Below are 15,897 nucleotides of genomic sequence, written 5' to 3'. Positions count from 1 at the left end.
ATGAAAACTATTGATATGTGAAATATGCAACTGTATATTGTAGAACACATTCTAATAAAATATTTTTGTAATTAAAATGTGTGCTTGTGTGTGTAGTTTAAATGTTTAAAACATATGTGGTTTTTGCAGCATATATGTCCCTTACAATATTCTGTTGGAACATATAAGAATCACAGGAGTTTTTAGCAAACCTTTTCCATATGGGGTGTAACATTAAACTATTAATAAATGCGACTGAAAATTTAATTGATAAGACAATTGAATGCAATAGAGTCAAAACCACGATTTTAATATGCATAAGTTAAATAGGAATACATACAAATTTGTACGTCGGTAAAGTTGTTTATACGTAAATAAATTACGTTTTTTTGCCGTCAATATATGTCATTGTGAGTTGTTGTGAGTTGGGCATGTTGACCTGCAGTTTTCAATAAAGCAGATTTGTTGTCTCAATTCAAGTCAAGTCTGTTTCTTGAAACAAGACGATTCATCTTTTACAAATAACACAGCAGCTTAAAAACCTTATGACATGTCAAAAAAGCTTGTTTCATCTGAGATATGACTCAAAACAAGATATTTTTAAGACAGTTTCACTTAACAAGATATTCAAGATGCACTGTCTAAAAACAAGCTCCTTTATCTCACTTAAATCTTGGTATTTAGGTGATTTTGTCTTATATTAAGTGTGATGAGATATTTTGACTAGAAATTAGAAAAATATACTTGGCAAGATTTTTAGTTTTTGCAGTGTATTGGTCAATATTTCTGTAGGCCTGCTCTTCAAACAATATTTTAACAATGGCTTTAACATTAGATTTGATTTAACAGAATTTGATACTGAAGTTAAATGAAAAAATGTATTGTAGAAACAGTTCCCTTTTGTTTAATCTTTTTATTATTTAGTGTTTTGTTTTACTTTTTTTGTTCACTTTTGTTTTTGCTTTTTTTGTTCTTTTGTTTTACTTTTTTGTTTAGTTTTTTCTTTGCTTTTTGCAGTGTTTATTGTTTTTTTTTTTTTTTTTTTGTTACTTTTCTTAGTTTTTTTTTTTTTTTTTTTTTTTTTTTTGCTTTTTATAGTGTTTTTTGTTGTTGTTGTTGCCATTTTTATTCTTAAATATTTTGGTTTCTTTACTTTAACCAATGAATAGTATAAATGCATCTGGGTAATGGAAATCTCTCATTGCTAAGTCCAGTATTGCATGTGTCCAAAAGGAGGCGCTGTAAGATTTATCCGTTCTGTCTTTGCAGCCAAACACCATTTACAAAGAATTCGAAAGGCTTTTGTTTTGATCCTTAAATTTTAAGGATTTATTTAATTCAATCAAAAGGAAATGAATAAATATTTTAATAAACAAATGACTATAAATGGAGCAAAACGTGTATATTAGACTAGAGATGTTCACTCTACTGGAAATTTTGCATATATATTGCAATGGATATTTTCCATGTCCCACGTAACCTGTCATTTTGGTGTGGAGATTAGGGCGTGGTGTGACGTGCACGATGAAGGCGTGGCCTGGTGATGTCATACTCCAGGAGCGAGTCGCTCTTCAGGACAGATGATTGTGTGTGTGAGCGCAGTCACTCACTCTCACCGTTCAGCTCATTAAACATGTAACGTGCTGCGCAGAACACGAGATGTTTTACTTCATATTTGTATTATTTTTCCGTCAAAAGAGCGCCCGTTTGGATCATTTCAGCTTTATAATGGCAGAATAGACGCCGGGAGGGACGCTCTGTGTGTGTGTCTGTCTGCTGCATAAGCCGATAAAGAAAAGGAAAATCAGCTATATTTATCCTCTGTGTCCTGACCGGGAACATGTCTTCGGGACAGGATGAGAGCTCAGTGCGCGTGGCTGTCAGGTATAATTCTATACATTCATATAGATATGATATAGTCTTCAGAAGAGCCTATAAAGTCTCACTGATGCTCCATATGGGCCCGCCTCTTATGTACCTGCTACAATGTCACACCGTCATCAGGGCTTTATGTTCCGCACGAGCTCATTGTGTTTACGTAAACGCCTAATGTTTAATAAATATACGATTATATGCTTGCATTATACATGTTTTTTTAATGTTTGCCCTGTATTTTAATTCTGAGGTCAGACTCAAGGCCTTATTGTGTTGCTAAACATGTATCCTTGATGTAGAATAGAAAGTGTTAATCAAGATAATGTTAATTAGCTACTGTTTTACAGTAATGCAAGATTATATGATTACATTGAGATTTTTAAATATAGATTTTTTTTCCTACCGCATGTTCTTTTCTGTTGATTGGCTGAAAACTACTACTGTATATTTTATGTTACAGTGTGGCTAAGGCCTCATTGTGTTGTATATACATATACAACACAATATATGGCATTTTATTACTCTACTGATTGTTATTGAACAGGATCCGATCATTATAGACATAATATACTATAGGTTTTAGGTTGTATTTAAAACATACACACAGACGCTCAAATGCTTTATTGTTATCCAATATATTTATTTGTTTCTTGTGGACATGTTGTGTAAGATGACATGCATGCATGCATACATTTTATTTAAATTTGACTTAATTTTACTTTCATTTTTATGGTGTAGTTGTGGCATTATTTACATGGACTCCTAATCGTTTAGATATGTAATTTCAACATTATATGCAGGTATATTTTCTGTAATTTCTTTTCTGTGTGTTCATTTCTAAGTTTCTATTGACGAAAGCCAGAAAAGTGTATTACTGTATCTTATGTTACTGTAAAGTTGTAAGGCCTTATTGTGGTTATATTGAACTTTTAATGTTTTATAGATAGTTTTTATGCAAATTTAATATTTTGTCTTGGTAAATTATTCTATTGAGGTCTGTTGAGTTGAAGTGGTTCTACTAGATGACAGGATAACAATTCCCAATGGTCAAAATTAAGTCCCGCCCTAAATTTAAGGATTTAAGGATAACAATTCCCAATGGTCAAAATCAAGTCCCGCCCTAAATTTAAGGATTTAAGGATAACAATTCCCAATGGTCAAAATCAAGTCCCGCCCTAAATTTACGTCACAATAGGGAAGAAAAGACTATCACAACGTCTGTTTCATGTCGATTTAAAAGGGATAGTTTACCCAAAAATTTCAATTCTATTATCATTATATGAAACTTGTAAAAAAAAAATTACTAAAGGATTTTAAATAATGTGTTTGACCATTACAGTGAAAGTTGAATGTGGTTTTGGACACCATTGACTTTCATTGTATATGGACACAAACAGTTTTTGTGTGTTTGACAGTGTTATTAAAGTATTATTGATTTACTATTATAAAATGTAATCATATTTTGAATTTAATTTTTAATTATTTAATTATTCTCAATTTAATCTTAGTTTTAAGTTTTAGTAGTTTTATGTGCTTTTCCCATATTTTTTTTACTAGTTTTCTTTTCTTTAATATTCCTGTTTAGCTTTAATTTATTTGATTTGATTTTATATAAATTTTTGTTTTACTAATTTTAGTTCTTCAGTTAGTTACCAAAGTCTAATACTGAATTTTAATTTTATTTCAGCTTTATGTCAGTTAAAGGAAATATTTTTAATATATATATATTTTTTCAGTTAACAGTAACAACACTTTCTACAGAAGAAAGAAAGTCATGCAGATATTCTGGAAAACTAAAGAGTGGCATGGGACACACAAATCAGATCTAAACAGTTGTGATACACAGACAGTCAATAATTTAGATCAGATTCCAGTCGGATGCACAAATAATCGGATTTGGGCTGACAGTGTGAACAACATAAATGATGACAGAATGGGTGAACTATCCCTTTAAGTAGTCTAAGTTAAAGTCTATGTGTGATGATGATATCTTGGAAATGATATAATCTTCCCTAAACACATCCTTTTGTGCACCAAATTGAAAGGACACACAGAATGCTTCTTTTTGTGTTCGGAAAAGGCTCTGGTGAAAAACAAAGGCCATCTATAGACTCAGGTTACATTGTACATGCCTCAGGAGCTCTGGTTACTGGAGCTGACAGACTTTGACCTGCAGCTCAGTTTGCTCAACATTTGGACTTAGGCCTAATGTCATTCACTCCACCATTTTTGCACATTTCTATGAAGACATCGTTTGGCTATGAAAGCCTGTCAGACTGAGAAAGTTAAAACAGGTGCTGGATGCATTGTGACCACATGGAAATGAGTTTATTTAGCACCTGGACAATCTGAAAATGTGCATATGTGCATATTTACAAGAAATGTACGTGACTATGCTATTGCTTGGTAGGCGTTTAAGCGATCCAATCCAGATCACATGAGTATGTTAATCTGTCAGACTTAGTTTAAGCAAGCAGGTCACATGAAGACATGGTTTTTTGGACATGTACCATGGTCATGTACCTTGGCTGATGTATTGCAAAGCATGTCGTCTTGTATTTGTGTTTAGTCACAACGGCTTTCCTTCAGTTTCATTCAGATATCAGAGATTAACATGTTAACATTTAGCTAACTTTACCTTGGTAACTTGTTCCGCGACATTGTTTTCCAACGAATCCACATTTGCATTTTTTTTTTTGCAGGACTTTATGTGTGTCCCATCGGGTACTCGAAAGTTCTACACACACTTGCAGTCTTCACGCCTACTTGAACACTTGGGCCAAATACCGGAAATACGTCATATAAGTAGACAAGTGGTCAAGTGCAAAGACTGCAAGTGTGGGTATTTGGACAAGGCAAAGGTCTAGTTCAGCTAACGTTTACTCTTTTAGCTAACTAAGCTAATTTAATAGATGTGTTGCTAATGTTATAGTTTAGCTCATTAAGCTAATTTAGTATAGGTTAAACAAATGTTGTAGTTCAGATAATGTTTAGTGTTTTAACTAATTTAGCTAATCTAGTAGCAGTTTTGTTAATAGTTTAGCTCATGTTTAGTCATTTAGCTAATGTATTTGAAACGGTTTGTTAATGATAAGTAAGATAATTTAGCAAATTTACTAGATACTGTTATTTAATGTTAGGCTTTAGTTTATTGTGCAGTTTTAGTCATGTGTCATTTAGCTAATTTAGTAGAAGTAGCTAATACTATAGATTAGCTAATTAGCACCCCTTGTGTTAATGCTGAGAATGCAACACACACATGTTGCGTTATAAATTACCTTGCACATTTTAAATCGCAATGATGTGTGGAAACATATTTAGAAGTGTTCATTTGAGTATGTTTCAGGCCTTAAGAAGTTACTTAAAAACTCAATGCAAAAGCCCAAAGGTTCAGTCCGAAGATGTCACAATGTTTGTTCAAGCTTGTGCTATACCTCAGAATCGCTTTGTGGAATGTCTTTAGACTGTGTATCCGTATAGATTTTCTCTCCACGGGGAATGACATCAGTGTGTTGGTGCCTGGCTCAGCATCATAAAGACAGTAGCAGTCTTTATGTCCTTTTAAAATGAAGTAACAGTCAAAGGCTCTTAGATTTAGACCTTCAATCTGCAACATTAATGAAAGACAATCCATCATTCTTCTTTGTTTGTGTTGCTAAAGTCATGGCAACTGTTTAATTAGCATTAGGTCGCTGACAGTATCTGTTGTTTGTAAAACCACGTCTGATGAGGCCCAAAGGCGTGTGTTTTTACTGGCTCGAAAGAGACGAGATTCAGTAACATTTCTGTATTTTTTAGTTGTTGGTACAGTATCCAGTCTCTACCTGTTACACTGTTGCCTTCTAAAGCACTTCATTCATCTTGCGTTCAAAGACTCTTGGATTCATTCATCTGTTGTTCTGCTAATTTGACTTTAAATAGATTTGCGATGCTCGGATGCTGCTCTTTGGGAACATCTTTAATCAGACACAGCTGGTGTATGTTCAATTTCGAGTTGAAGGCTATTCAAACCAGAACCTATTAATGGCCCAAGCCTGGCCATTTGAAAAACTCAGTTAGCTGTTTGTGTACTTGTCAGGTCAGTGCACTTTCCATTTACTTACTAAATGGCACATCAGTGTTTTTCAGAGTTTTGCGAATGACATGTGTGGAACAGGAAGCACGTTCAGAAAGCCTAAAAACTAAGAATAAAGTTATAACATTACGACATTTAAAGTTGTATTTAGAATGAAGCCAGAAAATTAGGAGATTAAAGACTTTTTATAGTGTTAATAAAGCACTTAAAAAAATCCATCCTAATATTATGAGAAAATTTATGATTTACACTATAGGAATAGGATTGGATCTGAGTCCTACAATGACACCATGCTCAAAAAGCTTTACATGTGATGTTATGACTTGCATTTGACAGCATGTTTCTAATGACTTTACATGTGTAGTTGCTGAGCAGTTCTCTTATAGCCTGCAAGAATCCACCACTGGTATATTCAATACCACCGGTCACAGCATTAATATTTGAAGCCGCTGGTCTTAACAATAGGGTGCTTTATCAAATTACTCTCTGAGTCTGTCGCATTGGTCTGAGGTTTATGTTGCGGATCAATGTATCACTGTTTGGTTATGGCAAATATGTAGTTTATCACTTATTAGACTTATCAGTCTGGCAAAGATCTCTTATTGAGAAGCTGAATCAAAATCTCAGATGTACACCCTTTCCTTTGGTTAAAATGTCACCATAGTTATGAGATGAAAAACAGCCTGGTAAGCTGACTGCTGCGCAAGGTCGTAAGTGGGTCAATAAGCAGTAAAGCAGTATTGTTAAAATATTATGTATGTGTACTGTATATAACAGCATTAAGGCCCTGATATACTTTAAAGGTGCTCTATGTAACTTTTCTACTAAAATGAATCCTTTTTTTATTGCCTGTGTGTGAAGGAGTTGTAATCACACATTAAAATGATCCACTTGTCGAGTTTTGCTATTACCTCTGAAGGCCAGTATTCCTATTTCTATGTGAAGTCTCCGGGTCGGATTTACCGCGAAATCCAACGGATGTGACGTGCATGCGCGCTCCCAAACCTCTCTCCTTATATACAGTCTATTGTAGACGGTCAGGGAGTTACGTCCGGTTAAAGGCGCACGTTTTTCGGCTTATATCTCAGTCAAACTTTGATCAATATTCCCAAGACTCTAATCGTTCGTAGTGCTGGACGGGGCCTTTCGAACGAGCCCACCCCCGAGGTCCAACTCGCCCGGCTCCCCGAGTTATAGCCGTTCGAAATCGGGGGTCCCAGTGAACGGCGATCCGGTAGGGGGCATCCCCGAGGGTTCCCCTGGGACCTCCTCCCCCGAATTTGAGCTCTTGGGTCTTTGCGTTCCAGAGATACGAGCGATTTTCTTCTGAGATCGTGACGTCACCGGCGTCCACAATTTTGCAGCGCGCCCGATGGTTTTCTGCTAATATCTCCGCGAAAACACCACCAAAAACTATGGAACTTATATGGTTCTTTTCAGCTCGACTAGATGGTCCCAACGAGCTCGGTGCTCGCCGAATCCGTCTAGTATTCGCCGAGATATTTGCGTAATAGACGGTATTGTCTATGAGTTCGAGCACGAGCGCTCTTGTAAAATTTGGTTGCAATCTGAAACATCACCACTAGAGGCCGCTAAAAGTTACATAGAGCACCTTTAAGTGAAATCGAAGAACAAACTGGCGTGACGCTGGCTGGTAAACGCCTTCGAACTACCTTTGGTCCGTGACGATTACATAGTAGGTAGGTTTGCGATTAGGTTCCACCTTCTTTAATGTGGAAATCTTCTCTGGATAGTTTCTTTTGTTCAGTCCGTCGACGTCAGACGTCCGCGAGTAAAAGAGGTGCATCAATTTTTGGTCAAGATCTTGTATTGGCAATGCAAGAGTCCAGCACTCTGTAAAGTCTCCTCCAGCACATCCCAAAGACTTTCAATGATTATCAGATCTGGACCGCCAGTGCCTTTTCATGTGTGAAAATGATTCTTCATGCCATTCTCACAACCATTCTTTCACAATTTGAGCCTGATGAATCCTGACATTGTCATCCTGGAATATGGCCATGTTGTGTTTTACTACATGGTTGTTTGAGAAATTAAAAGCTACACACTCCATCAATTAAGATTGAAACTGTTGCCAAACATATGCAAGGAATTGTTGATAAAGAAAAACGTCACGTCGTAATATTGGAAATATTTGCGTGTTCCTGCTCAGACTCGACACTCATGCGGGTGTCACGACACGCAACAGGAACGAGCGCAATTGACAATGAAAGCCGAGGAGACTTACACACTGTGAGTTGATTTTTCCGCGTTTTAATATGCTCTCGTTCATAGAGATTTTTAGATGGATACGAGGCTTTTTAGGTTGTCATTTACCCAATTTCATTTCGCGCTTCATAAATGTAGAGTGATTTTTCAATATGCACCCTCGCGTCCTTATGAGTATTCTTGGCCATTACAGGTTTTTTAGAAAAAATGGGCATACTAGATCCAGAGCCGCACCTTCTAATGCAACCCAAATGGATTTTTTTAGGTCTGCTCATGATTATTCATGAGCCAGTTGAATAGAGCCAACCATCTGTCACGTGTATTAATGACTCACGTGCACACAGGATTGGCTGGTTGTGTACACAACGACGATGACATTAGTGCAAGGATTTAGACGAATGCTTTAATGTTTACCCAAGCATGGGAGGCATCTGTGCATGCTAAGCGTGAGACAACAATTTCCACCACAACTATTCTGAAAAGCCAAAAATATGTACAGTATGTCTTTCTCATGTCACTCTGTCTCTTATGTTGTGCTTCCCTTTCTAATTTCTCTTTATATAGGCACTATACTCCATAGAGACGTCCTGGATTGTGTTTTCCACACTTTCCCTTTAAATATTTTTGTTCCAAAAGCAACCGATTCTTTCCATTTATTATTGTTGATGTTTTGTGCTGATGAGCTCATGGGAGCAGATGTGGGTGGATGTTTTTTGGGTCTTTGTTTTCATCAGTTGTCACCTCTTTTGCTCCTGCTTGGGGCGACTGACGGACAAGCATTACAGTGTCCGTAACCTCACATGTGTGCAGTGAGACCTGTAAGCAGGCAGTCGATCAGTGTGGGTACTTCCTGTATGTGTCAAGCCAACTTAATTTGCACTTTCCTGAGTGATAGAACACAGCTGATGCTGCAAAAAATGTTCCTTCTTGTTTAAAATACTCAAGAGACATGCTCATCCTGACAGGATGTTAAAAAACAATTTACCACTGAAGATTACCACAGAAAAGTATTTCAAATTCAATTTGTAAAAACAAGAATAAGTCATGTTTACAGTAATGCATTTATAGAAGCCTGGATTAGACATTAAACCCTGATTTATATATGTGGAACTTGACTACAATTTATGCAAAGAAAGATGGGAACAAAAATGGAAAGACATTATTGCATCAATTAATGATATTATTCATTACATCATGCTGTAGAAAGTGTGCAAATAGTTTTTAGATACATTTTTCAGATGTATTTTTGTTCCTTTTGTAATGAGGAAAACTTTACAGTATAGGGCTGACACATGAATATAGCATTTTAAAAATTTGGTAATTAAAAAAAATACTGTAAATATATTGAATACATTGATTTGGTGTAAATTTGATATCTTGAGCACATTCTTTTGCAGTTGTGGGATTTTTAAAGTAGATATGTGTCATGCTAGGTTAATTTCACATAAGATAATTATGGAAGCTTGTTTCCGCCACAGAATAAAAAATAAAAAAGGTAATTGCGATTTTTTTATTTTATTAAAATTGTTCTTACTTCTTGCGAGTTTTTGCAATTTTGACTTAAAGTCAGTCTTTTTTTTCTCAGAATTGGACTTTATACCTCAAAAAAGTCAGAATTGACTTGACAAAATTAAAAAAAGTCAGAATTGCGAGTTTATTTCTTGCAATTTTGACTTTACTTTTCGCAATTGCGTTTATATCTCGCAATTTTGACTTTATAACACGCAATAGTGACTTTATATATCACGCAATTCTGACATTATAGCATGCAATTGCGACTTTATATCTCACAATTCTGACTTTATAACTCGCAATTGCGACTTTATATCTCACAATTCGGACTTTATAACTCGCAATTGCTACTTTGTCACGCAATTCTGACTTTATAACACGCAATAGCGACTTTATATCACGCAATTCTGACATAGCACGCAATTGCGACTTTATATCTTGCAATTCTGACTTTATAACTCGCAATTGCGACTGTCGCGCAATTCTGACATTATAACTCATAATTGTGAGTTTATATCTCGCAATTCTGAGAAAAAAAGAATGTGAGATGTGAGATGAAAACTCTGTATTGTGAGAAAAGTCACTATTATCTTTTAAAATATTTTATTCTGTATTTTATTCTATAAGCTTCCATAGATAATAGTTGACCTAGTTATTTAAATACAATACAAGATAGTCCTCCAATTCTTTAAAAAAAATCAGGGAGCCAATTTGTGCCCTTTTTGTGGGATTGTAGGCTATTGAAAAATAGTGTTAGCTTTTTAGAACAATGTGGAAATTTGATGTCAGAGTGTGTCTGCTACCTGTGTCATAGTGTGTAATTAAACATGCTTGTTTGTACCTGTTCTTCCATTGTTTAGCAAGAAATGAAATCCTTCGTAAAACAGTAGAGGCCCTTAAATACAAAACTAATCTGTGCAAAGCCAACAGTTTTAATCAGGACAATACAAACAGATAATGTGATAGTTTTGTTGACTGTTCAACAGGTGGGGAAATCCTCACATCCCATTTCTGGCCACTCATTTACCCAGGAATATTCTGTTCCTGCTTAGATTACACAACCTTAGATGACCTTTCATTGAATAAGACGATGTTCCCTAACAAGACATATTTTACAGCAGTTCCGAGTACGGTTTAGTGATCGGGTTTCACTTTTGTAATGTTTGAAGACTGAAGAGTGAACGTACACACACACACACACACACACACACACACACACACACACACACACACACACACACACACACACACACACACACACACACACACACACACACACACAAACAAACAAACAAATGTGCAAAGGTAAGAGTGTTGTCTGTCTTAACCAGAATTTAACTCGGCAAGTCTTGGCCACTTTTTAGCTTAGGCCAGAAATGTACTCTATCCAAATATGCAAACACAGATGTAAATACTTGGCCATTGCATTGCAAGCCCAATAGATAACTTAAAATGTCTATATGCCATTAAACCAGTGTTATTATTCAGTTGGCTAGCTATAAACACACAGTTTTGTCTGCTATAGCGCCCTCTGTGGCAATTGTGAGAATGCAATATGCCGTTTCCTTGTAATATAAATTTAATTCTGAAACATTCTGGGAGTGACAATTCTTGAAATAGTTTTAGCATGTTGATGAATATGGCAATGTTGATGTATTTGGTCTTGGCAGACTAGATGTGCTACGCTGCTGCTTCTGTTGATTATTAATGATTATGATTATTGCTGCTGCTGCAAGTATGGAGTTGCTACTGCTAATAGACTCACAGACACACTGCTGTGAGCATGTAAGATAAGCTGTTGCTGCATAGACATACTCAAACCCCATATCAGATCTAGGCAGGTGGAGCTGGGGGAGGTGGAGGGGTTCAGAGGAACTGATGCAGGACTAGCTTACAGCCAACACTGAACCAGACTGTTTAAATGTTGAGCAAGCAATCTCATCAGCCTGCTCCCTCAAGTACACCCTCTTTGAATTATAAGATTTTACATATCAGGACATAATAAAAAATTATCTGGTTGTTAGCTGGTCTAAAAGTTAGGTAAATACAACCTCAGATGAACAACAACACATGACGTATTACACCATGCCATTATTTATTTACCAGAAATAAGGCCAAAATGGAGAAACCATGTGTGAAAAACTAAGTACACTCCATGATTCAATAGCTTGTAGAGCCACTTTTAGCAGCAATAGCTTAAAGTAATCGTTTTCTGTATAACTAAAACTGTTTTCTGAATAATTATCAGTCTCTCACTTCGTTGTGGATGAATTTTGGCCCGCAGTTCTTTACAACGCTGCTTCAGTTCATTGGGGTTTGTGGGCATTTGTTTATGCAGCTCTCTTAAGGTCCTATACCATAGCATTTCAATTGGGTTGAAGTCTGGATTTTGACTGGGCCATTGCAATACCTTGGTTCTTTTCTTTTTCAGTGTGCTTGAGATCAATATGACATATAACCCCGAAATATGACCTAACAGGGAACCTGTGAATCAAACATTTAAAAATAAAAACAAAACCGAGGACCAGAACAAAATAGTGAAGTAGTCCTTAGATGCCATGTTTGTTATTTACGGTAATAATTTGAAATCATTTCAAATCTGAACCAGTTGTTAGCATATTAATAACTTATTACCCTATAATCTGCATGATGACGTCATTAACGACAGTTCTGTATTGTTGAACCAATGTGGTTCAAAAGAAATGTGCGACAATATGCATACGGTTTTGGGACTAGTTAGTTCATTTCTCCCATGATGCATCGTACTTAGTAGAATTTGAGGTCGATGAATATTAGGCGAATGTTTGGATTTCCGTCAAAGCCTGTGGAGTTTTTTTTTTTCTTGCGATAAACCGACTAATACAATTTTGGTCGACCAAGCCTCTTCTAGTCGACTAACGGTTAGCCGACTTAAAGTGGGCAGCCCTAATTGGGGCATAAGCAAGCAGATCGTATGAATAAGATTGAAGTCGAACAAGTTAGCCACCAATTTGACATGGCACACTTTCTACTGTTTGTGGGCAGACTGATTAAAAACCTTTGCACCTTGACATCTAGAAATTACGTAAAGCCACCCAATCAGATTGTAGCTGTCAATTTTTTGCCAGTTCTTATCATTTTTTTGTGTAGTATGCATCAGGCGGGTTTGTGGGTGTGCCGTTTGAGCTTGAGACGAGTTTCTCAAGACCATACAGGTTGGATAGATGAAAGTTATTATCTAATTATTATAACGACTACAATTGTCATGAAATCTTTTCTTATTTATTTTTAAATGTGGGTTGATGTCGATATCACAAACGTGTAATCTGTTGTTACCTGATGTCTATTACTCATTTCTAGTATTATCAAAGGAATCCAAACCGATCAGTCTGTTTACCAGTCAGACTATCCAGAATCAATGCAAAGTGTGTTTTCTTGGTTCATCTGTGCTTGTGGTGTGTTGACACTATGGTTTACATTTTTACTATTTTATGCTTTTAAAACCCAGCACTAATGAGGTTTTTTTTTTTTTTTTTTTGGCCACAGTTTGTGGATGTAAATGATGGCTCAAATTGTGTGTTTTGTTGAAGAGAGGTGATGAGATTTTCTGATAGACAATTTAACGTCTGCTCTCATCTCAGAAGTGAACGATAAATCAACTGTCAAATGAGACTAGGACATACAAAATATACCCATAATACATGTCTAACAGGGTCATGTTTTCCAGGGCAGGATACATCAGCACTTATTCATCTTTCCGCATCTGCTTTATTGGTATTGCAATATATATTTCCCATGTTATGTTGTTTAAGTTGCCCGTTGTGCTTAGTTCACCGTTTGAAGTCATTGTGTGCTCACCTGAGAAGTTTTAGAGTTCAAATGATACTCAAATGATACTTTCTATCCTACAGGGTAATGACTAGATAACTGTTAGACCTGTAGAACACGGTTCAATCCAGTTAAGCTACTGATCTTTTCTCTGGAAAAGAGAAAGCTGTGCAGATTTCTTTGTCACTGTAATCGCAGTAATGAGGCCTGTGGGTTGAGGTTAATGCTTTCAGTCAGAAGCTGAGCTTTATATTATGCCTTTTGAACATTGTGTGACCCAGACTGCTTAATTATTATGATATAACAGCTTTTAGCAGTTTAAATCAAGTCTTCTAAAGAGGCATGATTGTTTTATATGATGAACTGATTTAATTTAGGATTTTATTCACATGGAAACATTGATCAACACACATAGAGCTTATAAATGATGGTAAACAGAAGCTCAAATGCACTTTTCAATTATATTAATGGTTCTTTGAATTGCTTTTGAGGAAGACATTTGGAAAATTTTGTTTGCCAAATGATAATTTCAGATGTCAATAGATATATACCGTATTGAAGGAAACAGCTCTGCATGTGTAATATTGCTTTTATAGAGCGGATTAATACATCATTTACATTTTAGACTCAGTATCGCCAGTTACCTTGCCTATTTTTGCTCTGTACATGCCAGAAGAATTAACCGCTGTGTGTATCTGAACAACAAACTTCCTTTCGATTAAAATTCCTTCCTTAATGATTTTGTGTTTTTGAACGATTTGGTTTAATGTATGATTCAATAATGCATGATTCAATGTATGACATAAATATACTAAATTTGATACAATTTTCCAAACTTTCCAAAAAAGACTTTTTAGAGATTTTTCACAGATGTTTTAAAGGTGGCATAAATTTAATCCAACAGTATTTTAATGTGTATTTTAGGTGCACGGTGCAATAGTATGAGCAATAGTTACTCATTCCCGGTAAAAATGTTGCATCTAAAGTCCAAATAGAATCACTAAACAAGCATGTTTCAAAAAAAGCACTGGGTGTTCAAAGGAACCTAATTCTCAAATCTGTCAGATGACTCCCTAGAGTGTTTTGTGGAAGCTGTTGAAATGTGAAATGTATTTCACTCTCATAAATGTCTCACAATATCTTTTACAGTATGTATAATTACGCAGAGGCGTAGTATGGTCTCACATTGACATCATTTGTGGTTAGGAGTGCATTTGGGTTTTACTAGACCAATTTTATATATCCTCAAGAGTTTAAAGATTTATGGTGGTCAGTGGTCGTCATTGTAATATGGCTTATTTTTGAGTTATGTGTTCATGTATCCCCTCTAAGCTGCATAGAATGCACTGGCACGCATGAGTAGCTCTGAAACCAAGGGAAATTGTTAACCCTTAAGTGTCTGTATTCAGTATTCTAGAGTTTGGAGACATTATAGATGTCACAAGAAAAGACTGGCCACACACAAGGGTGTTTGACTAGTATTACTGTCTTAAAAGTGACAACACAACAGAGAGAGAGAGAGAGAGAGAGAGAGAGAGAGAGAGAGAGAGAGAGAGAGAGAGAGAGAGAGAGAGAGAGAGAGAGAGAGAGAGAGAGAGAGAGAGAGAGAGAGAGAGAGAGAGAGAGAGAGAGAGAGAGAAGCTTGCAGCTGGAAAATCATGTTACAAACAGAGGTTAAGAACAGAGTAGTACAGCATTATGCAAATTATTAGGACACTGGGTGTCATTCAGTAGCCATACACACTCAAATTTGTTCGCGAAATCGGCGTATGAACAGTTTCATGAACAAATCATGACCTTTTGTACAAATATATATTTGAAATGTAAAAATGTAGGAACACATGAAACCATATTTACACAAAAATCACACGAAAGGTTGTAAAGCAAAGGTTGTGTGAAAAAAAGCTTATGGAAGTGTTTTGGTTATGCTTTAAGTTTATTTCCACTTTAGACATTCTACTAACTTTGCAACTACATGTAACTCTTAGGGTATTAGCAGAGCGTTAAGTTAGGTTTAGGGTTGGTAGAATAAGTTGACGTACGTAAGAAATAAATGTAAATTAAGTAATACTGTATTTCCATGTTAACTCAGATTAAGTTGTGTGTGTGTGTGTGTTTGATTTGTGTGATGTATTAGGGTTTACAACTTTACATAAAGGCCCTGTTTACACCTGGAATTAAGATTTGGTCGATCGGATCACAAGTGGACGACGCTAAATACAGGTGTAAACGGGGTCTAAAATGTTTTGAGCTTGTCACACTTTCGACTACTTCCAGAGGTAGTCGAAAACACATTCGACCGGATTGCTTTCGTAGTGTAAACGCTCATGTGGTCGAAAGCGTTGCAACAGCCACAAAAGACTCTCCTCCTACTGACCTGATGCTGACCCAAGTTTGGTTTGAAGACGAAAAACGTACTAAGC

The 15,897-nt window shown here is 36.1% G+C and overlaps 1 protein-coding gene across 5 annotated transcripts in view; it reads left to right on the top strand.

Annotated features, from left to right (window-relative positions):
• Window positions 1–1,539: 1,539 nt before the first annotated feature.
• Window positions 1,540–15,897, top strand: part of LOC130092519 (kinesin-like protein KIF21A) — a 44,656-nt gene continuing 30,298 nt past the window's right edge. For 3 of the 5 annotated variants that reach the window (XM_056260407.1, XM_056260405.1, XM_056260404.1), the window contains exon 1: window positions 1,540–1,863. In XM_056260407.1, coding sequence (XP_056116382.1) covers window positions 1,820–1,863 — 44 coding nt within the window. In that variant the 5' untranslated portion in view covers window positions 1,540–1,819. The remainder of the gene's footprint in view (window positions 1,864–15,897) is intronic. The other 2 variants (XM_056260408.1, XM_056260406.1) reach the window with 1 other exon arrangement.

This window comes from Rhinichthys klamathensis, unplaced genomic scaffold (genome assembly GCF_029890125.1).
Source record: "Rhinichthys klamathensis goyatoka isolate OS25496 unplaced genomic scaffold, OSU_Roscu_1.1 h1tg000176l_1, whole genome shotgun sequence".
NCBI classification, from domain to species: Eukaryota; Metazoa; Chordata; class Actinopteri; order Cypriniformes; family Leuciscidae; genus Rhinichthys; species Rhinichthys klamathensis.
The sequence above is the reverse complement of the archived record's forward strand: the minus strand, read 5'-3'. Positions and strand labels throughout refer to the sequence as shown.